We start from the raw sequence: 27,443 nt of genomic DNA, 5'->3' as shown, positions 1-27,443 counted from the left end.
CTTTTCCACCAAAGCAGTTCCAGGGCTGGTTCGGGGCCAGTGCTTAGTTTGGAACCGGGTTTTCTGTTTGCACTGACAAAGAACTGGCTCTGGGGCCAGAAAAACCGGTTCCAGGCTAGCACCAGCTCTTTGCTGGGCCAGAGGAAAGAACCGCTTACGTCAGCGGGGGGGCGGAGTTGTTAAGACCAACAACAATAACAAGACCGCGAAAGATCGCCATTTTTAAGCGACGAGAAGCAGCAGCTGTACAAACGCGAAGTCATCCATTATTATTGTTGCTGCTGCTGCTTCTTCCGTGTTGTTTTTGGTTCGATATTCGTGCCAAGGTTTATGCAAACGTAGCGACGTAACTGACGTATACAGCGACGTAATGACGTGGCTTCCCTTAGCACCGCGAGCTATGGAAAAGCAAACTGGTTCTCAGCTGGCTCGCAAGTTGAACGAGTTGTGAACCAGCAACAGCACTGGCCCCGAACCAGCCCTGGAACTGATTTGGTGGAAAAGGGGTATAAGAGGCCCAAACCTGTTTCAGCCCGACAATGCACCTGTGCACAAAGCGAGCTCCATGAAGACATGGTTTGTGAAGGTTGGAGTGGAAGAACTTGATTGTCCTGCACAAAGCCCTGACCTCAATCCCACTCAACACCTTTGGGATGAACTGGAACACCGACTGCACCCCAGACTTCCTCACACATCATCAGTACCTGATCTCATTAATCCTCTTGTGGCTGAATGATCACAAATCCCCACAGCCACGCTCCCAAATCCCAAAATCTCATGGAAAGACTTCCTAGAAGAGTGGAGGTGGTTGTTATTATAGCAAAAGGAGACAAAATCTCGAATGGGATGATCAGCGAGCACACATGGGTGTGATGGTCAGATATCCACAGAGTTTGCGCTTATAGTGTATATGCACAATCACCTGCATCCAGCATGGCTGTTTAGCGCAGTGTGTTGATGGAGTGGGCCTGTCCATCAGTGTGGAATAAAGAAACGACGACGCGTAGGTTTAATCGAGTAAAATATTTTACTTCGTGTAATATGCACAAGCATAATTTATTGCATATTTATAATGTAATGACTGCTTTGCTGTCGATTATGACCCCGGGATGTCATTGCTGACTCGAGCAACACTTTGTCATTACTCAGGTTTCTATTTTTAACCAAAAAGTGCACAGTATGAGGAAAAAGAACCATAACCATGCTCACTCGCCAGCGATGCCACAGCTATTCAGCCCTACACTGCAAAAGAGGCTAATGTACCAGTACTAATGGAAACTTCAAAACATCATAACTACCCTGAGTTTCTTTGAAACGCAGCTGCTGTGCAGGCAAAATTTTTGTTCAGTGAGATCGAGACGGTCAGAATAAGACTTCTGAACAATGCAAGTCGTCTTGTGCGATAATTTGACACGCAACTTGATACAGGGTCCATTATGAAAGCTTTCAGTGAAGCCATGTTTAATCGGACAGAACGTGATTTGGTATTTTGTATACAGTTCAAGAGGATTGGCGGTTAGAACAGGACATGTCTTTTTCATCGATACTGATGAGCACGGAGACCGTGCTCATCAAGGAAAAATAAAGTGCAAGGAAAAATAAATTTGGTTCAGTTTGTTGTGAATGACCCTCGCCCATAACTACGTCATCGCTCGTGCATACCGCAGTGCATTATGGGTGATACCCGGGGTCAGCTCCGCCATATTGTTTACTTTCTCCTTTGTTAAACACTGCATTGTTGTGTCTAACCGGTTTTAACCATGCCTAAAGTGAATTGCTGTGTGCCTTACTGTGTCTCCACAGCAAAGAGAACACCTAATGGCTGGGTTTCACGTGACGTCACATCCACCTCATTAGTTATTCAAAACTTTAGCTGGTGGTCTACCAAAGCTCAGTTGATAAAGCATTTGTATGGAGAAGGTGCATTGCTCGCATGAAAAATGCCTTACGCTTGCATTGTTTTCGGTTGTTTGAATCGATCAAACCATGAAACTGATAAGTTTCTTCAGGGTTCGCCGTGAACTAATAATAAAGGGTGAACGAACGCAAGATTTCACAAAAAGACGTCGAGAAAGGTGGCTTTTGAACCTCTCACTGAAATCGAAGGGAGCCGAGTCGAAGCATGCTCGAGTTTGCAGTGATCATTTGGTGAAAGGTTTGTATCTCCCTCTCAGCTATGTCCTTAGTGTGTTCCAAGTACTTTTCTTGCTGCGTGTCATTATTTTACGTTACTTTTTTTTTTTTAAAGTCACGAAGCACTGAAGTCCCCAGCTGTTTCTTTGTTTACTCTTGACAAAGTCCATATGCATGAAGGTCACAACAGAATTCTTCCATAGCCATACAGTTACAATGCGCCGTGATCACTTCTCCATCTTGTTTAACTAAGATCCAGGTCTTTAAAGGGGTTTCTGATGATCTTTGTGAATGATTTACCTGAGAGATAAGAGCCAATACAAGTGAGAATCAAGCCAACTGTTGTTTGTTTACACTTCAACTTGCAGCGCTTCGTTGTAAAGACGTGAACGAAAAGCTTAAAAAATACTTAGAGGATTCATTTGATAGCGAGGTCCTTTACCCAGCCACATACAAAAAAGTTGTAAGCCTCCATACTCTTCCACGCTTTCATCTGTTTTGCGGTGTAGAAGGACGTCTGCAGCACCAGATAGTTTGAGATGTCGGGGAACTCGATTGAAGGGTAGTTTTCGAGATCGTATGGCAAATCCTTCTTTCCCAGACTGTAGGGGTCGATTCCATTGCACATAGCAATCTTCTGAATATATCTAAAGCGAGCAGTGGCTTCTAGATTACGAGCGTACTCTGATAAGTTATCGCTAGTGGTTTGCACTACGGCAGCCTTTCGACCACCAGCTATTTCACTTCCGGTAAAACCGCTAAGAAAAGTCACGTGACTGAAACCCAGCAATTTGAGCTTTTATCAGCTGCCAGTCGAGAAGAGAAGAAAGAAATGGATAAGTTTAATCCGCAACGAAAACCTTCGAACTGAATCGAAATGGACAAGTGTTTGTAGCTTACATTTCTCTGGTGGGAAAAAGACGGACTTGAACTGTGACCCAGCAATATTTCCATGGTCTACGGAATGGCCTTCAGTTCTAGAAGATTATAACAATCAAAACTTTTCATCGTCTGAAACTAACGATATTCCAAAGCCTGTAAAACTTTGTCTCTCAGTGTACCGAGGGCACTCGGCAGTCAAACGAGCCTGTTGGACCGATAAAACTCCCAAACTATGAAGGGTTCTCTTTCAGGTATGTACAATGTTCAGTGTACCTCACTAGCAGCATTTATTGAAGAAAATGCATTTATACTGAACGTGACACGGCAGATCAGCGGGTTTCCAAATGTTTTTTTTTTTTTTTTTGGTAATGTTTCCTCATCATTAACTAATCATTCGTTTATCCCTCGGACCGTTATTCGCCCACGAATCCCCCGCGAGACTGCTGCTCCGCACTAATTCACGATATTCAGATAGATTTGTCTTCTCGATAAAAGTTCAGCTGGTGCAATATACGTCCTCAGAAATAAGACATTCTGAGATTTGATGACGTAGAGTGTGATCGACTCGGTCTGGACTCTCTTACCTTGATTTTGGATTCCAGTTTTCCTGCTGCAAACCCTCGACATATTATCCACCTCTTTAAATCACCAATTTCATTGTTTTCCACGACACAGCACGGCAAAATCACTCCTCTCACATCGCTCTCATGTCAAATGAATCCGAAGTCCGTCATATCGCTCAACTACCGACCCCGGCTGTCCCCCACGATGCATTGCGGCAAACAAGCGACGACGTAGTTATGCTTGGGGGCTATTGATTTTCACATCGTTACTATCGAGTCAGGTGCATAGATGTTCAGACGCTGTTCGATCTCAAACTCGGTTCTGTGATTTTAAATTGAAAATAATAATTAGCACAAAATGGCCGTTGGGTGTGTACGCTCTCTGCCCTTGATATTTATGACTCAAAGTTTATGACTTGCATTGAGAGTTTAAATCCCAGGGAATTAAAAAGCTTTATCTCATTGTTGCTGGCCATCACAGACGCGCAGTAAGCAGTTTGCTCTGTGAAAAAGAGCACGTCAGTTCCAGTGCCTGCTGGAAGGCGGGACCTTTCTTACCTGACCTGTAGTTCAAGTCCATTACACTTTACCACTTCAGAAACATGTCTGTCTGTCTTTATTCCTCTCCTCTGTCTCCTTCCTAGTCTGGGTCTCTTTCTGTTCAAAGTAACAGGCTGAAGCATGGCTCAAAGATGTTCATTGCCGAGGCTTTTATCTTTAAGCCGTAAGAGGTCAGGCTTTGTGTCTGACATGAGTTGCCGTCCTGTGTGAGCGCAGAACTGAAATGTGCTATCCAAAGGAAACAAAAACAGTCAAGGTGAAGAGCCGCTCGCGGAATCAGCACGGCCATGTAGGACACATGCTCCTCTTTTCGCCTGAATGGGGTTCCTATTGTGCAGTGAGACGGCTACATGTTAGGAGAAAGAGTGTGATCTTAATCCTCACTGTGTGTCTCTCTCTGTCTGTCTGTCTGTCTCTGTCTCCAGACATGCATCTGCAAGTGAGGCGCAGTAGTGATCCAGCTCTCGTGGGTCTGCCAGAGACTCCACTCCAAACAGAAGAGCCATCCAGGAAGAACCCGACACGCTGGTCCACCACAGCTGGTTTCCTCAAACCCAACGTCACTACTGGAACCAACAGCTTGGAGCGCAAGGTGAGAGAAATCATCCAGAAAAAAAAATGAATCCAAAATATCCTCAGTAATGAACCATATGTTGGTTGATTTGTTCCAGTTTTACAGATAAAAACTGACACCGATATCAAGCCTCATTTATCAACCTTTAAACAAAGTTATATGTAAATGTTCTTGTTCGCCAAACCCAAGTATAATTTCTGCCCAGTTTACAAAAGTTTGGGTAACCCTGATTTTCCTCATCTTATAAATTGCAAGCTGGGTCTCGTTCGTCCTCAGTCCTGTTACCTTGTCTATTGTTTGTTTGCAATAGATGTCACTTCCAGTAGTGATCCACCTCGTTATACCCTAGGGTGGTCCCCCAATTTTTTTTTTTTAGGATTTTGTTACGACCACCTTACCTTTATTTACATTGCCTAAAAGAAGTTATTGTGCGAAATTTGGTTAAGATTGAACAATGTTTAGAGGTGCCACAAAGCCATTAAAGTTTTCACTCAAGACACAATATAAAATAATGTGGCTTATTAACTGTTTCATATTAATACAAACAATACAGTAATATAACTTCCTGTGTTTAAAGTAGCAATAGCTATTACTTGTCTGTGATTTTCTAAACCCTTCGGTATTATGGCATCTTGTGGAGATAAAAGAACACACTAAGGACTTCCCTAGCAGAAGGAAGCTTTCTCCCAGACAGTTCCTTGGAAGTGGGACCAATTAACCAAACATAATTGTCCTTTCTGGTTTTGTGCTTTGCACCACCTGTACTACTTGTATTACTGTTGCTAGCCATCTGAAAAACACAGAAAGAAAAACATTCACAACTTCATCAGCATATTCCGATCAGTGCTCATTGTTTAAGAACCCCTTAGTGCATGAAAGTTAACCTTCTATCAGTCTATAAGCTCTTCCTGCCTCTTCTTTTTCATAGAAGTGGCATATTCCCTCTAGAACTGTGACTTTTTGGGGGTTCGAGATCTTCTCTGCAACAGTCTACGCACCAACTAATGTTAATGGTTTAACCCGATTTGCAACCTCGTGTGGCACCTCTAAATATTAACCAATTTTTCTGAAATTTTGCTTGTTGCCTTCTTTTAGCCTATGTAAAAAAAAATGGTAGGGTGGTCGGAATGTTTTGGTAAAAAAAAAAATTTTCCCATACATTTCGGGACCACCCTATTATACCCCCGGCTCTGAGGGGTGGGGTGGGGGGGATACTGGTTTACCTCTGTCCGTCCATATCTCCGTCTGTCTGAAACACCCTGTTTCTCAGCAACCACAAATCATAGCCACTTAGTACCAAACTTCAGCTTGGGGTTCTATACATGTTGGGTGGGTTTACAACATTTTCATTACACTTTTCTCACCAACTACAAATCATAACCGCTTGATATTTGGTACTGAGCTTCAGCTTGGGGTTCTATACTTTGTATACCGTTTTCAGGTCTGTCGCACATCGACTTCCTGTTTACCGACTGAGTGTATTTACAAAACGCACAGGGTGGATTTCAAGAAGCAAAATGCTATTTCAAAATGGCAGTTTACCAGGATACCAGGATGAAACCCCTGGGGAGAGACACTGCTCTTTACTTACTTGTTTCAGGGTTCATTATTTGTTGAAGTCAACATTCATAATAAGTGTCCTATTCCTTTGATTGCTTGCATTCTGATATAGGTGAGAGCGGGGGGGATATGGAAGTGAGCAGTAGCTCACAGTTGATCTTATATATTCAGATTTCCAGCTGACGGGTAGGCATCGTATTTGTTTACAGTCGCTTTGCAGTAGTTTCTTGTGTTTTGCCTCCAAATATGCCCGATTGTTGCTCTGTATTTGGATATTGAAACCGATCAAATCGAGAAAAAGACAAAAGGTATTATAGGATACTAAAAGAAGTCGTGCACAAGTGTGAAAGAATGGAAAAAATCTCAAAAAGACAACATGGAAAAATGGCTCGCAAACCTTTTACTGTGTTCGAAGGGAATCGAGAGTCCACATGCTCGTGTTTGCAGTTAAAGGTATGTACATCATGATACTTTACGCATCTAAAATCAAAACTTTGAATGTTAAATGAGTTTTTGTACATTTTGGAGGTTATAAAACAAACCGTTGATGAAACTAGTTTGTAAGTCAGCCTCGATCGAAACTCCATTGTTTGCATATTTTTTCAGGTTGTCCAATGATGTAAATTCATAAGTCTGAGCTACATTTGAAATGTCAGGAAATAAAATCTAACTTATCGTTGCAAAAATGCCGACAGCAGCTCCGACTTGAATCACACACTACACTTTGGCTTACATTATTTACCCTCGTAAAAATAAAACGATTATTGTCCTTTAGAAGTCTTATTCCAACGTCATGAACCCAGCCACAAATGAAAAAGTTATAGGCTTCAAGACTTTTGAAAGCTTTCATTTGATTCTTTGTGTAAAATGATGTTTGGACTTCCATCCATCCATCCATTTTCTACTGTTTGTCCGGGTCGCGGGGATAGCAGCCTAAGCAGAGCTTAGCGATCTCATTCTTTTGGTCGTTACCCATAACTCATGACCATAGGTGAGGGTGGGAATGTAGATGGGCCAGTAAATTGAGAGCTTTGCCTTTTGGCTCCGGTCTCTCTTCACCACAACAGACTGGTTTAGCGTCCGCAACACTACTGACGCTGCAGCGATCCGTCTGTCCAACTCCCGTCCCCCCCTCACTCGTGAACAAGACCCTGAGACACTTAAACTCTTCCACTTGACGCAGCAACTCCCCCAGACCTGAAGTGGGCACTCCACCCATTTCCGGCTGAGTACCATGGCCTCAGACTTGGAGGTGCTGATCCTCATCCCAGCTGCTTCATACTCTGCTGCAAACTGTCCCAGTGCCTGCTGGAGGTCACAGATTGATGAGGCCAACAGGACTACGTCATCCGCAAAAAGCGGAGACGCGATCCCGAGGCCACCAAATCGGGCACCCTTCGCCCCTTGACTGCCCCTAGAAATTCTGTCCATAAAAATTATGAACAGCACCGGTGACAATGGGCAGCCCTGGCGGAGTCCCAACTGCACCGGGAACGAGTCTGACTTACTGCTGGCAGTGTGACCCAAACTCCTGCTCTGGTCATACAGGGGCCAAATGGCCTGGAGCAGTGGGCTCTGAGCCCCATACGCCTGAAGCACCCCCCACAGGGCACCACGAGTGCCACAATCGTAAGCCTTCTCCAGGTCCACAAAACACACACAGACCGGTTGGGCAAACTCCTATGCACCCTCCAGCACCCTTGCAAGGGTAAAGAGCTGGTCCAGTGTTCCATGCCCAGGACAAAAACCACTTTGTTCCTCCTGAATCCGGGGTTCGGCTATCGACCGGACTCTCCTCTCCAGCACCCCAGCATAGGCTTTCCCGGGGAGGCTGCGAAGTGTGATGTTTGGACTACCAGATAATTGGAAATGTCCAGAAACTGTATGTTGAACTGAAAATTGTTGAAATCGCTTGAAAAGTCCATCTTTTTTTAAGCTGTAGAGGTCCAGTCCATCGCATAAATATATTTTTTCTCAATATCTCGATTTTACTTTTGGTTCTACTCTGTTAACATGGTCAGATGTCGAATGTTTTCCACAAGATGACGATGGACGCGGACTTGGCTCAGACGCCATCTTTGATTGTTGCCCATCACTTGGAAACCAGAAGTGAACCAGGAGGCAAAAAGTCACGTGATTTGCAAACAAAGAATTTAGTGTAAAGTGTCATGTTCATGCGCTGTTCTGTAATTTGCTCTTCTATTTTACATGATCGGTGGTAATGTTTTCCTGTCGCATGGTCAACCCTGAACTAGTTTTTGACTCTCTTCACATGTTGATCAGTGTGTGGTCCATCAGGTTAACTGACCTGCAAAGATTCAGCGCAACTGTGAGAGACAGGGGATGACTTTCACTTTACTGTGAACATCTGCAGCCTTAAGGCCTCTGCATGCTCTTGCGACAAGGCTTTCGCAGACAGCTTTTCACAGACAGTTGTAATTTATCGTTGAGCGGGGAGTAATTGGCAATGTTATTCACCGCTACAACGCAAGGGGGCGCGAAGTCGCGAAATCGCTAGGAGTAGTTGGTGGGTGTGGTTAGTGGAGTGTTTATCCTCCGGTTACTTATAATGACTAGAACTGGAGTCGTATAGATGTACGTACTTCCTCACTTCCTCGATCAACCGCTCTTCGTGCTGCTCCATCTTCGCTCGTGTTTTAAAAATGGCGGTTGTGAAAACAAACCAAACCGTGAAAGTAGGGAAGCGGAGGTGCGTGTACCAATGTAGAGTGGACCAATCAGAGCCCTCTTGTCTGCGACGCTGTCTGCGAGGCTTCTGCGGTGGTCACAATTTTTGGGAGGTGCGCGCAGAGCGTCTGCGAAGGTGGGGGGCTACGCAGATGCTATCTGCGACACCGTCTGCGAGGACTGCGTTGTCAGCATAAATTGGCCTTTAGGCTACATCCACACGACAACAGTAACAAGATTTTTTTTTTTTTTAAATATTGCGTCCACATGGGCAACGGATCAGTAAAATATCAGGTACATATGGCAACGCAACGCTTGCTGAAAACGATGCAATACACATGCCACACCTCTACGTGCGCTGTTAGACGGTCCCATCGGAGACACCAGAACAATAGAAGAAGTAGACGCATGCACATAAACCCCTTCTTCTGTAGCATTAGCCACATAAAGTTTTGATTATTAATCAGTAGCGTAAAACGAAAGACGCGGAAAGAGGAATGAATGGGGGTTGATGGAAGCCGGTACGCCAACATTCTGATATCCTCCAGAATTCTTTAATGGTCCGGAATAAATTGAATGCTACACGTTGATGGATTACTTTGTTCTTCTACGCCCTTTTTGAGGAATGTATTGTTGGACTTAAACCAACATCTGAAGAGGTGAGATCGCTCCTTTTTTTTTTTCCTATTTTTGCTGGCGGGATTGTTTTTGTTTTTGGAAAGTGCACGGGTGGTGCGCGGTTTGGTACTGCTTCCGCAGTGGACTAAAGACTCTGCCCTAAGGGCTATTCTCTCTCTCTCACTTTGCACCATTACACAATAAATATTCACAGTGAAAATATTTTGTAAGCGCGTTTCATGAACCAAGTTATAGGATTTGTTGACAACTCGCATCTAGTTCGTTACACTTCTACCCAGCGTGAAGCACTGACAGTCATGTGGTTGTGACGTCATCGTAAACAAATCCGTTCTATTCATCCAGACGACTTCACAACGGCGCCGTTGCCAGATTTTTCCACTCTGGAACCCGTTCTCAAAAGATTTCGTTTTGGGGCACCCAAAACGCCGGTGCCATGTGGACGCCAGGCCGAAACGATAAACAATTTTATCAGATTCACCTGAATCCGTTGCCGTGTGGACAGGGCCTTACTCAACTCGGCCTCATGAGAACCCTGCTTGCTTTGGACTGACGTTGTGCAACTCGTCTTTTAGCGAATTCCTTTCTCTAAAGTGTTTCTCTGTGCGATGCAGAATGGAAAGCGCGCCTTTGTAGTGCTAACGTTTGCTTTGTTGTGTGGCTCACTTTGGAGGTCGGTGCCTTTAGCTCCTAATGAATCATAGAGATGCTCCTTCACTCTCTTCTCCCCCCTCCCCCCATGGCAACGAGTGAAGAAGAGGCCAATTATTCTCTCAAAATGACCCTCCTTTCTCAGCGATGACTACTCTTCGGTGCCTTAGAAATGGTAATATAGTGAATAAAAGGGTGGAAGGTACTCTGATTGTGACATGGCAGTTTGCGATGAGATTAGCGTGTCTCGCTGTTTTTGCTCGTAATCCTATTTAAAAGTACTCCGCTTGTCAGGGTCTCTATAATCCAGCACTGTGCTATCATTTGATTAAGACCGAAGAATTAAGGTGCTTTACATTTTTTTTTTTTTTGCATTTTGCAGCAGAGGATTATTTGTGTTGTCGGAGTTTTGGGATTTTGAAGACTCCAAAGCTGGGGATGGGGTTGGAAAGTCTATTTTTGTGGTCGATAATCCCTGACTGTATATTTACACCGCCTTGTAGTGCTTTGATGAAAATAATGTGAGCTTGGATTCTCTTTGCACCAAGTTAATGTGCTCCTGATGTCTTTATGATTGAGCCCATATAGTCTACTATATCTTTATGGCTCTTTGGGATTTCCTGGATATATACCTCAACCACATATTTCACATGAAAATACAGATGTGCTTGATTTAAAGAGGACCGAAGAGGGCCTTCCATGCATAATGTCATGACTATGACTTTCACTATGTTATACTGATCAGCATAAGTAAGGTCCATGATTTTCAGTATATGGCCTGAGACTTTACTTCCAACAAGCTGAAAAGGGAGTATTCTTCATGTGCAACCACGTGACAAAATAGTGTGACGTATGCATCCGGCGCCACGTCGGATGATGTACAAATCCAAAATGCCGTCTCATGCGAACAATAACTGTGACGCATCTCTGACTTTCTCGAAATATTCTGATTCTCTGGAGTCCTCTGCCAAGTCAGGATTCAGAGAAAAAGCTGAAATTTGTGGCTTTGACCTGTATATGTTAAAGGCATCTGATTTATAGATGACTTGCAACCACGTGATCAAAATGTGCTACGTCATGAGCAGTGATGGGAATAACGGCGTTAGAAATAAACGGCGTTACTTTTTTTAGTAACGAGTAATCTAACTAATTACTTTTTACATCGTTATAACGCCGTTCCCGTTACTTAGAATAAAATACTATGCGTTACTTTATTAAAGCTGTTCTCATCTGGCACGCTGCTCGTTCAGCCTTTCTTTACTCTGCTTTAGTGTGGGGCGGGGAGACACGAGACAACGGCACAGTAAGCCAATCAGAGTAGATTTGGACAACATACGTAGGTAGGCCACGCCTACTGCACAACTGCGCGCTCTTTCAATCGGAAGAGCCAGCGATGGCGAGCGGTCAGCCCAGCACTGCGCTTTCACACTGGAAATACAGCCATTACTTTTCATTACTTTAAATAAAAGGCAAGAGTGTTTACATGCAATGTACATTACAGTATGTCGAGGAACAAAGCGTTTGTCCTCGTCAGTGGCCAGTAATTAGTAACATAATTTTAATAACTACAAAAATATATTAGTACATTTGATAGATGCCTTATCTCACATTGTCCCACAAAAATATTAATATAGTGTAGATAACATTACTAATTGGTTCTGTTAAGTGTCCATTTCAGTCATTAAACACATTTAACATTCACTTTTATTATGATTACACTAATTGAATTTGATTTTTTTTTTTGAGGGGGAACAAAATGTAACGGAATAATTACTTTCCCTGGTAATTAGTTACTTTTATAACAAAGTAACTCCGTTACTAACTCAGTTACTTTTTGGGAAAAGTAACTAGTAACTATAACTAATTACTTTTTTAAAGTAACGTGCCCAACACTGGTCATGAGTGTCCGCCATGATGGTGGATATACAAAGCAACTAGGATAGCAGCCGCTAAAAGCATGTCTGTAAACACTGCTGAATTTTCTCACTATTACCACGATTTGAACGATCGCGCGAAGATTCGATACAAAGAGAAGATAGATATGTGTGGTTTTGACCCATATTATTTTAAAAAGTCAGACTTTTCTGAAGACAAGACACTTCTGCTGACCATCGAGGACCCAGATATCGCGTTCTATCTGGTTTGGCTGCCAAAGAATCAAGTCCGACCTTGGATGAAACATCGCCCATTTTCTGAGTGGGTGCCCAGTCTGGATTGTTTCGATTGTATAATTTTACTGGCGCTCCTAGAAGCAATACATATGTTAAAATTATAACAACGACCGAGTGAACCGCGACAACAGAATGCTCATTTTATAGCGAAATTCTAGCAAGACGAAATAAAATTCTTCCACGATATTATCGGGAAAGCTTTTGAATCTCACCGGAGATAAAACGATGACTGCAAACACGAGCCGTTTTGGTTTTAGCCTCCGTTAGATCAGCCCTGCCGATGTTGTTCAGCCGTGCTCGTCTCCTCTCCGTACTAAGCCTCAGAGTTTCCTCGCCCTCTTTCCGAATCACGGATGGAATTCTAAAAAATCGGAACGTGCCACGGTCACGAGTCCTGTTGTGACCGCAACCATAAGGCTTAAAGCAGCGGAAAAACAAAGAGTTGCGCACGCGTGACTGTTTTGTATGGAATGTCGCTTGACCCCGCGTTTGTATCTCCACCAACATGGCCGACATCCAGGTTTCTATTTTGCTTTGACGTCACTTACAGGTCAAGGCCACAGAGGATTTAGCCTTATTACCACCGATTGAATACCCTGATATTGTGAAGAAAAAGAAAAGTGCATCAGTAAAACGAAGTTACTGGGATACTGGAACGGCATCGCTAGTACCTCACCTGGCAAACTTGACCCACATTGTTCTCCTTGTGTATCCAAACTCGCTGAGGCTTGCGCTGCTTCTAATCTGGCTTTCTTGGCAGATCTTTCGTTTATCCTGTTGCTTCTCGATACTGCGAGACGAGTTTTCGTCTTGATTTATCGTGTCCTAATTTGAATGTTGGTACCCAATCTGGATTTGTTTTATCACGTCGGTTTCACAGTGCTCCTGCAAGATGAGAAGCAGAGCGTTCATGCTAAAGCTCAATTTAATCAGCAGAAAACAGAGCTTTCATTAGCAATGGACTCTTACCAGATATACGGTAAAGTGGTCACCACACACGCGAGTGTAATTAGCGGTTTCCTCAGTTAAGTCCTTACGATGCATGTTTTTGAACCACGGCATTCTCCGGACGGCTCTTCATCTGTTTTGTCGCCATTTTTAATTATTTTGGGAATTCTGAAGAACTGTTTGTGTTTGTCATGAGTAGCATTATTACCGCAATTATATCCCACACATGAACGAAATAGGCAATGAAATCAAAAGAAAAATCACAAAACGCTGCAGCAGCTCACACGTGAAGCGCCGCTATCTTGGTGGTTGTCATCATCCAACATGGCGGACTTGCGGTTTGGAAAATAAGCGTGACGTTACATGCGCGCAAAGAATGGATGCTTTTCCCTCAGATCCGCCCACATGTTTAGGTATCGGTAGGGCTGCACGATTATGGAAAAAATGATAATCACAATTATCTTGATCAAAATTGTAATCGCGATTATTAATCACGATTATTCTTGATGTTAGGGAAATCTTATTTCACTATATTCAAACAAACAATATGAACAGCTTTCAGTGCAGAATGAAATTTAAAAGAGAAATTCTGATTTCCAAATGACAAATAAATGAAATTTATCCAAGAAATTACCAAAGGATGAAGGAACTGAAAACTCAATTGCAACAATTGCATAGCATTATACTGAGGCCTACAAGTTTTTAGCTAGAAAGACCAGCCTATCAACATGCTCTGGCTTTAAACATGAGCGAAGGCAGGTCACAGCATTGCCTCCAGTGCTAAATAGTCTGTTGTTCCGACATAGTTAGCTTTTCTCTCTCACCTCAATCTGTTACCTACTCTCACGCTATCACCCCTTGAAGAAGATACCGCTGCACTGAAGCTCTGCGCACTTGGCCAGTGTTGCCAGATGCTGCTGACGTTTTCCAGCCCAAAATATGTTCAAAACCCGCCAAAATGCACTTAAAACCACCCAATCTGGCAACAGTGCACTTGGCTTGCTTGCTTATTTAGGCGGAGTAATGAAACCTTACATGCGTCGGTTCGCCCCCTAATGGTTTGGCGGAGTATTGGTCAAAAAGTGCTTGATCAGATATACAGCAAAGCTCGCATTTTAAATGGAAATAAATCGCGATTTTCATTTAATTTAATTTAATCGTGGCAGCCAAAATCGCGATTTTCGATTAAATTCGATTAATTGTGCTGCCCTAGGTATCGGCCACATGTCTGGAGGGTGTCTTAATTAATAGGAGTAGACTTATAAACTCCTCACCTCCCATATGAGATGAGAGAGTTCTCTTCTGCTTTTTCTTGCTTTTCTCCAGCCCTCAGTATGAATGCTAGTAGCACAGACAGCGGACAGCAGATCCACCCTTCTTTTCCACCGATTTATATTCTCCGTGCCTGTGCATTCGTGTCATTTACTACAATCATAAAATTAATAAGCAGGTTCCGTTTCTGATCCGAGGCTCTGAGAAGGACTGGGACGACGATCAGCAGCCATGATGACCCGTTTCCTTACGTTCCCGTCTGCTTTTCATTACCACATGCCCCAGTTAACCATATGGATCACTTTTCCTCTGCTTTGTGCAAAACTCCTCATGTGGATCGTCTGATTCTATAACCGGAGCCGGTTTTGTTTTTAATGCAGAGACGTCTGTAGCCACGAGCCGCCGTGCTCGGTGGGCTTTCTAGGCCGAGGCCCCCGACGTGCGAAACTAACCTGCTTTACGTCTGTTTGCTCCATACAGCCAGAAAGCGGAGATTCAATTCACGTGCCTGTGCCTTCAGGGCATTTGATTTCACCTCCAGATGAAATAACACCGTAGCTGCGGTGTGAATTAGCAGCGTGTAATGGAGTTAATTAGCGAAGGAAGGAACGGATGCATGTCGGAGACCTGGATGGAACGAACGCGTCTTTGTAGGGCTCGGGTCCAAAACAAGCTTTCTTGGCCTGCCAATCATAATATTGCTAATAATAAGAGCTCAGCGTAGCGAGTGTCTGTCATAGCCACGGGTGGCATTACTGTATTCCGTATTTATTGTTTTATGTCAAATACGGATAACTACTTCTTCAGCACAGCAGTCGAAATGCTAATTTCAAATATCTTGGACCAGTTAATGAGAAGAAGGCTCAGTACAGAGTGAATGGAGTGTTATTTAGAGATATGGAAGTGGATTTATTGTAGACAACATTTAATTATTTTGTATGGTGTGTGTGTGTGTTGCTTCAGGTTAAAGGACCCGCTGGGTACCGCAGTCTTCCCCGTGACACAGCAGCATGGTCCAACCAGTTCCACAGAGAGGGCGCTCGCTCCTCTCTCAGTGCCAACCATCCCATGGTGGACCGCTGGCTCGAGCGCCAAGAGCAGGTACTGAAATCTAAACCAATCAGAGCTCTTCAAGATCAAGCGTCCTCCCACAATGCATCTCTGCGTCTGGAGTGCCGTTCGGCTCCATAACATCTCCGCTGACGAGTGTCTGTGTCCCAATAACACAGGATAGCACTCCACACACTTGTAGAAGTCAGTGAGAGACTCGAGATTAGATACCTGGAGCAAAATAACACTGAACGATAAAAATAACCAGACGACGAGTCCTGAAGTGCAGGGTACGATTTCTGTGACCTTGTACAAGTGCTAGCTTTCTGCTAGTTTTGGCTCGTTCAACCCGTTTAATACCCATCTCTCTGGCTCTCGACACACGCTTGCTCTCGGCCCCGTGGTTCCTCCGGCGGAGCCGTCTTCAGGTGTGTGTGGGTGGCGTTTGAAACCTATAAAGAAGCTTGAATGAAAAAGGAGAGGTGCGAAAAAGGAGATTGAGTCGTTCGGAGCGCCGAGCACGCTGGAGGGAATTCACTTATTAATTTTCACAATCGATTTTCTCGAGCTGCCAGGATTCATTTCACCCTCCCGTTCCGCTGCTCTCCTACACGCGCACTCTCACCTGCATGCATTTGGCTGTGCACACGTGTGTGTTTTGCGGTGGAAGAAGCTCTCTTCGGCTCATGCATCATCATTAAGGCTGTGGCACGGCGTGGAGAGAGTCCTGGCTGGATATGAAGCCGCTGCTGCCGGCTGGTAGCTCGATTTGGAGAAGCAGTCAGTCAAGGCCCAGGCTCGAACTGACAGTGTAATTTATTTCAGCCATGCTCCGTTACAGAAAAGCCTAACCCCAAACACACACCTCTCGCTCTGTCTCTCTTTAAGCTTGGATCTGTGTCTCAATCGCTCCCCGACTCCCCCTATTCCTCTTTCTTAGTTTCTCTTTTCTACTTAGGCAAATGGGCTTTTTAAAATTCAACTCGGAGGCCGGTTTGTGCACTGTCATCGTCCCTCTCGGCTTTCTCGCGTTTATGAGCGATTGCGTTTTTAATGCCATCTACAGTTTAATGTGCCATTACCATTTTACAGTTGGCTCAGGGAGAGTGCGACCCAGCCTTTCCACTTCAGTGAGACGCTCCGGTTCGATGTTTCTCTGCTGATTTTCTCACAGACCTTTAATTGCCACTTAATTCTATTGACATAATGTTGTGGCCTGTTTTATAGGTTTTGAATAAGCCGCCTCATTAAGTCAATGGCTCTATCTTCCCACTGCCTGTAATACATGTTTCATATACAGCACAAGAGATGTTTTGAATGGAAGGGAGAAGAATGATGCTGATGAGATAAAATTTTATTCTAATTATCTACTTGTCTAATGGGAGCCTGCTGTCAAGTTCGAGAGGGTTTTAGGAACACGTATCGGTCTTGAGATTCTTTTTGTTTTTTTCCCCCCTATCTGAAGAATCTGTTGATGGTAGAATCGGCATTAGAGCAACGAACCATGAATGAAATATCTTAATATTGGTGGGATAATTAAAGCATTACACCGACGTATTATACTCTATGTACGCATCCACATTTAAGGCCTTTGCAGTGGAATTAATGCAATTGGCTCATTCCTTTGTTCATAATGACTCAGTTATTTCTGTATTTTTGTTCTCCGAGTTGTTGTTCTCCAAGAGATTTCTAGTCATCTCTTTTCTGGTACCATCCAAATTTCACGTATCCGAGCTAGAAAGAAGCACGCGCACACAAAGAGCCACATCACTTCACACCCGAGCTGCTTGCACACAATGAATAATCTTCATTATTGAAATTATTTGGGATTTATAGGTGTAGAATAAGCATCGTCGTTATCAGTCCGAAGGCCAGATCTTGCCTAGACCCGCCTGCGAAGTGCAAATTATTGCTGTGAACATAGTCAGTGATCGAACGGTCAAGGAGCTCAGGATTAAAGAAGAGCGTGTTCATAAATGAAAGCCTGATTTCCGATTGATTTGATTGATTTACTTACTTTATTGATCTCAAGCTGGGAAATTGTTTTGTTGCAGCAGCAAGTTATCAGACATGCGAAAAGAGAAAAAGACACACTGTTGAGCATAAAACAGAATTAAAAGAAATCCCAAGAACAAGCCGACTGTACAATATACAGATAAAAATGTAATGATAAAAAAGAAGCCTATACACTACCGTTCAAAAGTTTGGGGTCACTTTGAAATGTGCTTATTTTTGAAAGAAAAGCACTGTTCTTTTCAATGAAGATCACTTTAAACTAATCAGAAATGCACTCTATACATTGCTAATGTGGTAAATGACTATTCTAGCTGCAAATGTCTGGTTTTTGGTGCAATATCTCCATAGGTGTATAGAGGCCCATTTCCAGCAACTCTCACTCCAGTGTTCTAATGGTACAATGTGTTTGCTCATTGCCTCAGAAGGCTAATGGATGATTAGAAAACCCTTGTACAATCATGTTAGCACAGCTGAAAACAGTTGAGCTCTTTAGAGAAGCTATAAAACTGACCTTCCTTTGAGCAGATTGAGTTTCTGGAGCATCACATTTGTGGGGTCGATTAAATGCTCAAAATGGCCAGAAAAATGTCTCGACTATATTTTCTATTCATTTTACAACTTATGGTGGGAAATAAAAGTGTGACTTTTCATGGAAAACACAAAATTGTCTGGGTGACCCCAAACTTTTGAACGGTAGTGTATATGCGCTTTGTGAATGTGCGTGAATGTATAATAGTGCTAAAAACAAGAATGGTGATAAATGAAGGTAAAAACTGTGCAAAAGTGGCAATATTGAATGGAAGGTAAATAAATAAATAAACATAAACTCTAATGGTGCAAAAGTGAGTAATGACAGTAAAAAAAAAAAAAAAGGACTACCGAGTCATCTATATCCCCAGCCCTATATACCAACTCTATACCAAGTTTCAAGATGATATTAGTCACATTTTTCAAGTTCTGCTGCAGGAAACCAACCCTACCTCTTTACACTGACCTCAGCAGCCCATGGTATAGACCAGCGTTTCTCAACCTTTTTTCAGTCACGGCACCCTTCAGAAGTATGCAAATTCTCAAAGCACCCCCATATAAAATATACGCAGTCACGCTGACCATACGCCGACCCCGGCAGTGACGTCGTGACATGGGAAAGGGGGCCGTGAGACAAATTTTGATGATGCATGAGGCGTCGATGATCTGCATTAGTGTAACTATCGCTTTTTTGGAATTTTAATTCATTTTATTTATTACAGTGTTAGAATATATAATTTTTTGACGGCACCCCTAACGAAGCGGTGGCACCCCGGTTGAGAAAGGCTGGTATAGACCCACCAGACCTTTGGTCCAGGTGAGCTAAAAATTAAAATTCCTCACATTTCTTAGTATCAAAAGGCACAAATACATTACTTGATCAACACACGTACTAACTTACAAGACCGTACCATTCATAGTTTTCAAGTTCTGCTCCGGAAACAAAACCTACCCCTAAGACTAACCTGAAATTGTTTCCATGGAAACATGAAAAATTAAAATGTCTTCGTATGAAAAGGCACATCTCCATCACCTTGTTAACACCTACACCAAGTTTCAAATCCGTATCATGAATAGTTTTGGATATACGCTCCGGAAACAACCATCGCCCTTAGAAATTAAGTCAAAATCTATTTTTATGTAAAAATTTGAAAAATACTTTTTTTTTTTCTTCAAAAATCCAAACTAGCAAAAGGCACCAGTTCACATGTTGCTTGATATGTATACAAAGTTTCATGAAGATATCTTCAGTAGTTTTAAAAGATATGGCCCAGAAATAAAAACGTGACCGGATGGACGGAACCCGTTTCTATATCCACCACCAAACTTGGTTTGGGTGGGGGATAATAAGCTCTGGCAGTGCGAAAGTTACAGGAGGACCAGGGTCGTGAACAGGACAATACAGCAGAGAGGTCAGATCTCTCTCTGTCAGACAGAGGTGAGTTATTATACAGGATGATGGCTTGGGGCAGGAAAAATTTCCTGTATATGAACATGTAAACAGTGTTCAGAGCATTAAAAGTGTACAATTGAACTTATTTTCCTTATGGTCAATTCCGGCTCCTGTAATATTTGGATAGTTGACAGTCTCTCTTTATTGTATTCAATTTCTCTGGTAGATATGAGGAAATTGATGTACGTGTTCCCTGATGCTTATGCTATGATGAAAACCTTACAAAAGCAGCCTAACTGACAGACAGTAGCCTGTTAAAAGACATGAATAAAAAAACAGCATGTGTCGGCAAAAGTTGATCGATTATGAAGGAAAACTGTGCGGCTGCCAACACGGCCTATAAAAATCAGAGCACCAGTCATGACGTGAATCTACACCCGTGTGTGTTGGGCGAGTGGGGGGTGGACAAAATCACGCGCAAACTGGGACGTCAGCAATTGCTGAACGTTTTCGTCCGTGAGGAACAGGACGTGAACGGAATTTGTAATCAGTCACACTTTTCATTTCTCCACCCAGTTTTTATGTGATCCTCTTTCAGATGGACATGTATACACTTTTGGCCCTTTTCCACTACCCTTTTTCAGCTCACTTCAGCCTGACACGGCTCATGTTTCGACTACCTCAGAACAGCACGACTCAGCTCGCTTCAGCCCTGCTCAGCCCCCAAAACTCGCACGGTTTTGGAGTGGGGCTGAAGCAAGCCAAACCGAGCCGAGTGGGGCTGGGGGCGTGAGGAGACACTCCCCTGTGCACTGATTGGTGAGGAGGAGTGTCCTCACACGCCCACACACGCCCCGCGAGCACGCTGGGATCTGTAAACACCGTAAACCCGGAAGAAGAAGAATTATGAGAATTTCTGGAGCCTTATGCGCCTCGCCTCATCTATATGCTCTTGCCAGTATCTGTTGGCGTTGTTGGTGACAACAAGCCACAGCACCAAGACCAGCAACACTAACGACTCCATGTCCTCCATGTTTATTGTTTACTGTCCGGGTCGTGAGACTACCGCTTAAAAGGTCACTGATGTCACTGTTTGCGCCGCCTAACGACATCACGTGACGTCCACCCACTTTCGATAACTCCACCCAATGTGTCCACCCACTTCCAGCCAGCACGGTTCAGCGCGGTTGTAGTCGAAATGCAACTCCAACAGCCCCGATCAGCTCGACTCAGCACGGCACGGCTCAGCCCAACTCAGCCGCGTTTGTAGTGGAAAAGCGGCATTAGTGTGCAGAAACATGGCCTGAGAAGAAGGTTCATGAGAAGAAGCTGGATACCATGGAAATGCTGAGGTGTGATGAGGAGGGACAGGATGAGAAACGAAAGAATTAGAGGGACAACAAAAGCAGGGAAGATATCAGAGAAAGTACAGGAAAGGAGGTTGCAGTGGTATGGTCTTGTGATGAGGGGAGAGGAGGAGCATGTTGGTAGAAGAGTGATGGACATGGAGGTGGAAAGAAAAAGAGGAAGACCAAAACAAAGATGGTTAGAAAGTATCAGAATGGACCTGAGAGAGAAAGGACAAGAACTGGGCATTGGTGCAGTATGGAAGAGAATCGTCAAATCCATCGACCCCACGTAGAAGTGGGAGATGATGTCAGTAGAAGTAATAATAATTTCAATTTATATAGCGCCTTTCTCACACCCAAGGTCACTTTACAATGAGGGGGAAAGGGAAAAAAAAGTCCATCAAAAGGAGGTCAGGATGTATTTCCAATGGCGTCGCTACCACAGTCCCACCAGGTGCATGAAGATAAAATCCGGTTATGCCACCAGGCAACATCGCTCGGAACACCGCACCTCACAGAGTACTGGACAACCCCGATGTTTAAAAAGAGCAACGAGCTCATTGCAGCCCATCGTGAGGAGCACAGACATCGCCCACAGCCTGAAGGAAACCGACGCCAAAACTGGTTCTGGAGCTACGCCACAACCGGCGGACAAAACACTCGAACAAACATCAAACTACACAAAAACAGAAAAATGAAAAGCTCCGGTAAGAAGCGGCAGCCAAAACGCGCATGGTGTACTCTGAAACGGAAACAGGGACAAGTTGGCTCAAACAGCAGTGAAGAAAGAAAGAAAGCATAACTTTATTCATCACACACTTGTGAAATTTCCTCTCTGCATTTAACCCATCTGAAGCAGTGAACACACACACGTGAGCAATGAGCTAACAGCGCCCGGGGAGGGAGCAGCCAGGAGTTCGGTGCCTCGCTCAAGGGCAGCTCAGCCCAAGGCCGTCCCATACGGTATTAACCTAACCGCATGTCTTTGGACAGTGGGGGAAACCCACACAGACACGGGGAGAACATGCAAACTCCACACAGAAAGGCCCTCACCGGCCGCTGGGTTCGAACCCAGAACCTTCTTGCTGTGAACCACTACACGACAGTGCCGCCCTACTGTAGTACGTGCTACGTAAGGATCATCATCAGGGTACAGGTATCTCGTTCTGGGAGTTGAATACAGTGGGTATAAAAAGTTTCACACAGATATTCACTGTGCTAAATAATTCTGCCCAGACTGGGAATGTGGAAAAGCAGATGTCAGGGGCTGGAGTCACGTCGAGAAGAGGAAAGACGTGTACACCACACCGGATCATCGCTTTGCATCGCATTGCACTTTAATGATGTAAGAAAAAATAGTTTGTTGCGTATGTTGAAGAGTGATGCAGTGAGGAATAAGGGGCATGCTGCAATAGTTTCTATACGCACGTGTACGCGGGTGTGTGGAAGAGCCTGAGGACACTCTGTGTAATGAGTGCGTAATGGACACGCAGGTTGACTGTGAAGGGAGGCAGGTAGTGAAGCTTCTGGGTCATTTGCAGCTGCAGGCTCTGTAGTGTGGGTGTGTGTAAAGGATACAGAATGCTTCTGTGGCCATGATTTCACGTCCAGGGAGTAGGATTGAGAGTTGTGTGAAGGTGTCCGAGTTGATTGAAGATTGTTTTCACGCTTGGACGTTTTTTCTCCTGGCCTACTGGATTGCTGACATGGAGAGTTTGTGTTTAAGCTCTTTTCAAACCCTGGTGGATTGATCTCAGGCCCTGATCTCTGGTCCACCTGGAAACAGTTGAACTAGGACTTGGGCACCAATGTGTGTCTGAGTAATCCGATCCTGCTGGCTAAGCGTCATGTTGAACTTGTTAGGTTACTTCCCATTTCAGGTTTCACAACATCCGTGAAATGCATCCTGTGGCGTCCAACAGAGTTGGAAGGACTTCTATAGACCCTTTACATTAAAAAAAAAAGTAATGATGCTGGATGTCTTGGGCAAAGAAGACGCATTCTAATCAGGGCTTTGAACCAGAATTTTTTTCCTATTGGTTCGTTCCGAACAGAAACGGAATTTTAACGTTTCCGGTTTTGGGTTCCACCATTAAATAGACGTTCCCGAACCGGTTAGAACAAAAACATTTCGTTCCCGGAACGGTTAATTACGTTCCCTGTCAGCTGTTTAACAAATGGCTATAAAATTATGTCTCTGTCTCATCCAGCTTAAGCCAAATGTAGGCTAATTCTATTACAACCTTCATTAAATAAGACAAGAAATAATTCAAAACAATTATTATTTCAAATGTTGGCGATTTGGATTCTCAATATGTCTTCCCATCTACACAAACAGAAAAAGTGCCAAAAATGACAGATAATTCGTTTAGTGTGTTACCAAAGGCTAGTCAGGCCCTATGCATTGATAGGCTAACAGAGGTTAACGTCATTTAATGTTCGCGAGCCTCTCATTAACGTGGACAAATATTGATATCGTGTTTGAAATTGACGTTTTTGAATAACGATAGACTGCAATATTTACCTCTTATTTAAGATGTGGAGACGTGATAGTAGTCCACCCTCCCGCTCTCTCCATTCAGTCAGCGAACGTCACACAGGAAGTGAACCCCAGCGGGTTATAGAAACTTGCGCAGGAGAAGAATTACTTTTTTATTTGTAGGCTACGGAAACTTTGAGGAACGAAATAAAAACCGGTATTAACCGGTTACCATTATTTTTAATAAGCGTTTCTGTTCCGGAACATAAAAAATAATAAAGTTTCTGGTTTCGTTTCTGTTCCATGTGAAATAGAACAAGTTCCCGGTTTTCGTTTTCGTTCCTTGAACCGGTTCAAAGCCCTGATTCTAATGCAAATTGCAGATTTTCCGTGTATGTTTTGTAGAAACCGCTTTGACTTCACCCGAATGATTGATCCATGTCAAGCGAAACCTGGATCGAATTAAGGCCCGGTTCCACAATACCGATAACTATAACTCCGACTATAATGATAATTATAAATAAATCAGTCCCCTGCAGTTTGAGATTGGTGCTCACACCAGATCAATAACGATACCTATAGCCCAGGTCTGGGTTTATCCGTATCACTGAGGTTGCTTCTGGAACGATTTTTCCCGGCCTGGACCTGATCCGATAAAACATCTGACCAATCAGGTAACTGTTTACATGTGATGTCTGAGCACGTCCTATTTTTCCCCCAGGGCATCTTTGTACATCCTTGTTGCATCATGGATTCAGGGAAAATAAAAAATATAATACAAAGCACAGATCTTTTATTTACGGGTATGTGATTTTCCATGAAATATCAGTAGTAAATTAAATAAATGCAGGTAAGATATTTTCATTATGAACTTCAGCCATCCAAAGATTTAATTGTTTTAGACTTCTTAATTTTTTATCCATGATGTATGAAATCGGTAATCAGTCAGGTAATATACTGAAACGTCCGTGACCAATCCGTAAATTATTAGCATCCGTGTTAAAATCCGTATCCTTTTTTTTAAAAATTATATTTCCGTAGTCCGTGTCCTATCCGTATTATATCAACCGCCGGAGTGGGTTGTTTTGGACTCCAAGCTGTACAGTACGATCCAGAATAATGTGCTACTACTTGGAAAAAACTTCCATGACTATTCCTAAGTTGCATGCGTTTATTTCCCTGAGTGTCAGGACCAAGCGATATTATAGTCGGGATTATAGTTGTGGCGTTTCTGCTCCAGACTGGAACTAAATTCAGGCAGAAGGATGGTCAGAGTTGGAGTTATAGGTAGAGTTATAGTTATCGGTGTTGTGGGACCGCGCCCGTAATCCAAAGAATTAATCAGAGCTATCATAGTCATGTTGCACAGAGCAAAATATGCCGTAAAATAAAATGGTACGAAAATATTCTCCATGCCCCTCAAGTTCTTCCATTCTGCGTTTCCCGCACTGAGACGATGCCTAAGAACATCTTGTAAATGTGTCTCAGTAAAAGCTCCCAGATGGATTTAAAACACCTGGAGGCACATCAGTTTCTTGTTTCAGCTGCCTTCTCTGTATTTACATATAGATAAAATCCCAGAGGTAATACACAACTGTGTTTTTAAAAAAGGATCCATCCACATTTCCATCCAAACACGTACATCTTTTGATGTAATAGATGATGGGAATTTTCTGGTGCGCGTGTTTTAAAAAAAAAAACCCTTTGAGGATGAGACTGGTTTTATTTCTGAATTTGAAAACATCTTTTCCCTACTGAAACCCAAATCCTTACAGAGATGATGATTAAGATGAAAGATGCATGTTTTTGTTGCTTGTAGCTATTCGTTCTGAGTGTGTAGCATCTCACGTTCACTTTAGCTCCGATTTTGACCCATTTTTAACGATACTAAAACTGCCATTACTGTTCACGTCTTATTTTACTAGTAATGAATATAATCATCCGATTTTCTTCGGCTAATCAGACACGAGGTATGCCACGACTCTTGCCGGAGCAGTTGGGGGTTTGTTGCCTTGCTCAAAGGTACTTTAGCCAGTCCTGCTGGTCCAGGGAATCGAACCAGCAACCTTTTGGCTTCAAACATAGTTCTCTAACCATGAGGCCATGGCTTCCCATGTGATTGACTGATGTGATTATCAGTTCAGGTGGTGCCCGGCCAAAAAAAAAAAAAAAAGAATATAACGCTAGAGCAGATTGAGGCGAAGCTTTTGGAAGGAGGAGGGGCACCGATCCCCTTTTTTGCAGACCAGAATGATCCAGCGCTCCATTAAAGGAACAGTCCACCGTATTTCCATAATGAAATATGCTCTTACCTGAATTGAGACGAGCTGCTCCGTACCTATCCGAGCTTTGCGCGACCTCCCAGTCAGTCAGACGCTCTGTCACTCCTGTTAGCAATGTAGCTAGGCTCAGCACGGCCAACGGTATTTTTTGGGGCTGTAGTTAGATGCGACCAAACTCTTCCGCGTTTTTCCTGTTTACATAGGTTTATATGACCAGTGATATGAAACAAGTTCAGTTACACAAATTGAAACGTGGCGATTTTCTATGCTATGGAAAGTCGGCACTATAATGACAGGCGTACTAACACTTTCTGCGCGCTTCGGCAGCGCATTGATATCTGAGCTCCGTATCAATGCGCTGCCGAAGCGTGCAGAAGGTGTTAGTACGCCTGTCGTTATAGTGTGGACTTTCCATAGCATAGAAAATCGCTACGTTTCAATTTGTGTAACTGAACTTGTTTCATATCACTGGTCATATAAACCTATGTAAACAGGAAAAACGCGGAAGAGTTTGGTCACATCTAACTACAGCCCCAAAAAATACCGTTGGCCATACTGAGCCTAGCTACATTGCTAACAGGAGTGACAGCGCGTCTGACTGCGTCTGACTGACTGGGAGGTCGCGCAAAGCTCGGACAGGTACGGAGCAGCTCGTCTCAATTCAGGTAAGAGCATATTTCATTATGGAAATACGGTGGACTGTTCCTTTAAAGTCAACGAGGAGGTGCATGGATTTCACCAAACGTTGGTCGTTATTTCTCTCTGGGAGGGTTAAAGGGTATTTAGGGGGATTTACAGTATATTCGTGGTTACCTGTGATCATTGTGAGACCACAGCGGTATTTCTTCAGCAGGCTGTTTCCGGGAAAGATCGACTTTGTTTCAGGACATGCAGCTATACGGCTTCTCAACCGCCTCAGCAAAAAAAAAAAAAAAAAAACGAGTTTGTGACACTGACTTCTGAGACCGTAACTGTTCCACTTTTGTTCCCATAGAGATGAATTACCTTGGTCTATCTTGGTATATTCTAAGATGTTGGATAATGATGTAGTGTTGTTGTCATGGCGATGCTAGCAGTCCTGAGTTCCAGATTGGTGCGAGATATGAAACCCTCAGCAGAAAATCATTAATGTGAGCCATTTCATGTTTGACAATGTTATGCACGCATTTCAGAATTATAGAAACCAAATAACTGTAGCGTTTGCGTGTTTTCAGATAAAGTACCGCAAGGACTATCAGATGTCGAAAACCGCACGTTGATATCTGCAGTCATAAAAATTTCACGGCAATGAACGTGGGTCAAAATTGCTGCAATTTCATGGATTTTTTTTTTCGTCTCATTTTTTTCAATGAGGAAAATTGTACATCTTCTGTATGGTGATTATAATATGATTTCAATTTATTGGATGCACAGTTTGTGTTAGCATATCATATTTCTTCATCTTTCAGGCTGGAGTACACCATTTTGTCGCAAAATATGCATCTTGTTGGACCGCGCATGAAGTGTCTGCAGTGTGACAGATTTAGTATTGAGATATTTTCTGTCAAGTTTATCAAGCTCATGATTTCAAATTTGCATTTAATATCTAGTTTATAATGAATTTCTCATCTACAAAGTATCCAGATGGAAAAAAACAAACATGTTCGCAATATAACTTCCTAATACGACTGAGGTATGATTCAAAATGGTGTGTCAAAATGACAAAAA

General features: G+C 43.3%; 1 protein-coding gene across 5 annotated transcripts in view; it reads left to right on the top strand.

Annotated features, from left to right (window-relative positions):
• The window catches only part of pard3aa (par-3 family cell polarity regulator alpha, a), a 1,023,559-nt gene that overhangs the window by 416,655 nt on the left and 579,461 nt on the right, over positions 1-27,443 (top strand). For 4 of the 5 annotated variants that reach the window (XM_060922479.1, XM_060922478.1, XM_060922482.1 and 1 more), the window contains exons 4-5: positions 4,565-4,731; positions 15,603-15,740. In XM_060922479.1, the coding sequence (XP_060778462.1) occupies positions 4,565-4,731; positions 15,603-15,740 (305 nt within the window). The remainder of the gene's footprint in view (positions 1-4,564; positions 4,732-15,602; positions 15,741-27,443) is intronic. The other variant, XM_060922480.1, reaches the window with a different exon arrangement.

The sequence above is a fragment of the Neoarius graeffei genome, chromosome 5, assembly GCF_027579695.1.
Source record: "Neoarius graeffei isolate fNeoGra1 chromosome 5, fNeoGra1.pri, whole genome shotgun sequence".
Lineage (NCBI taxonomy): Eukaryota > Metazoa > Chordata > Actinopteri > Siluriformes > Ariidae > Neoarius > Neoarius graeffei.
This window is presented reverse-complemented; position numbering and strand designations above follow the sequence as displayed.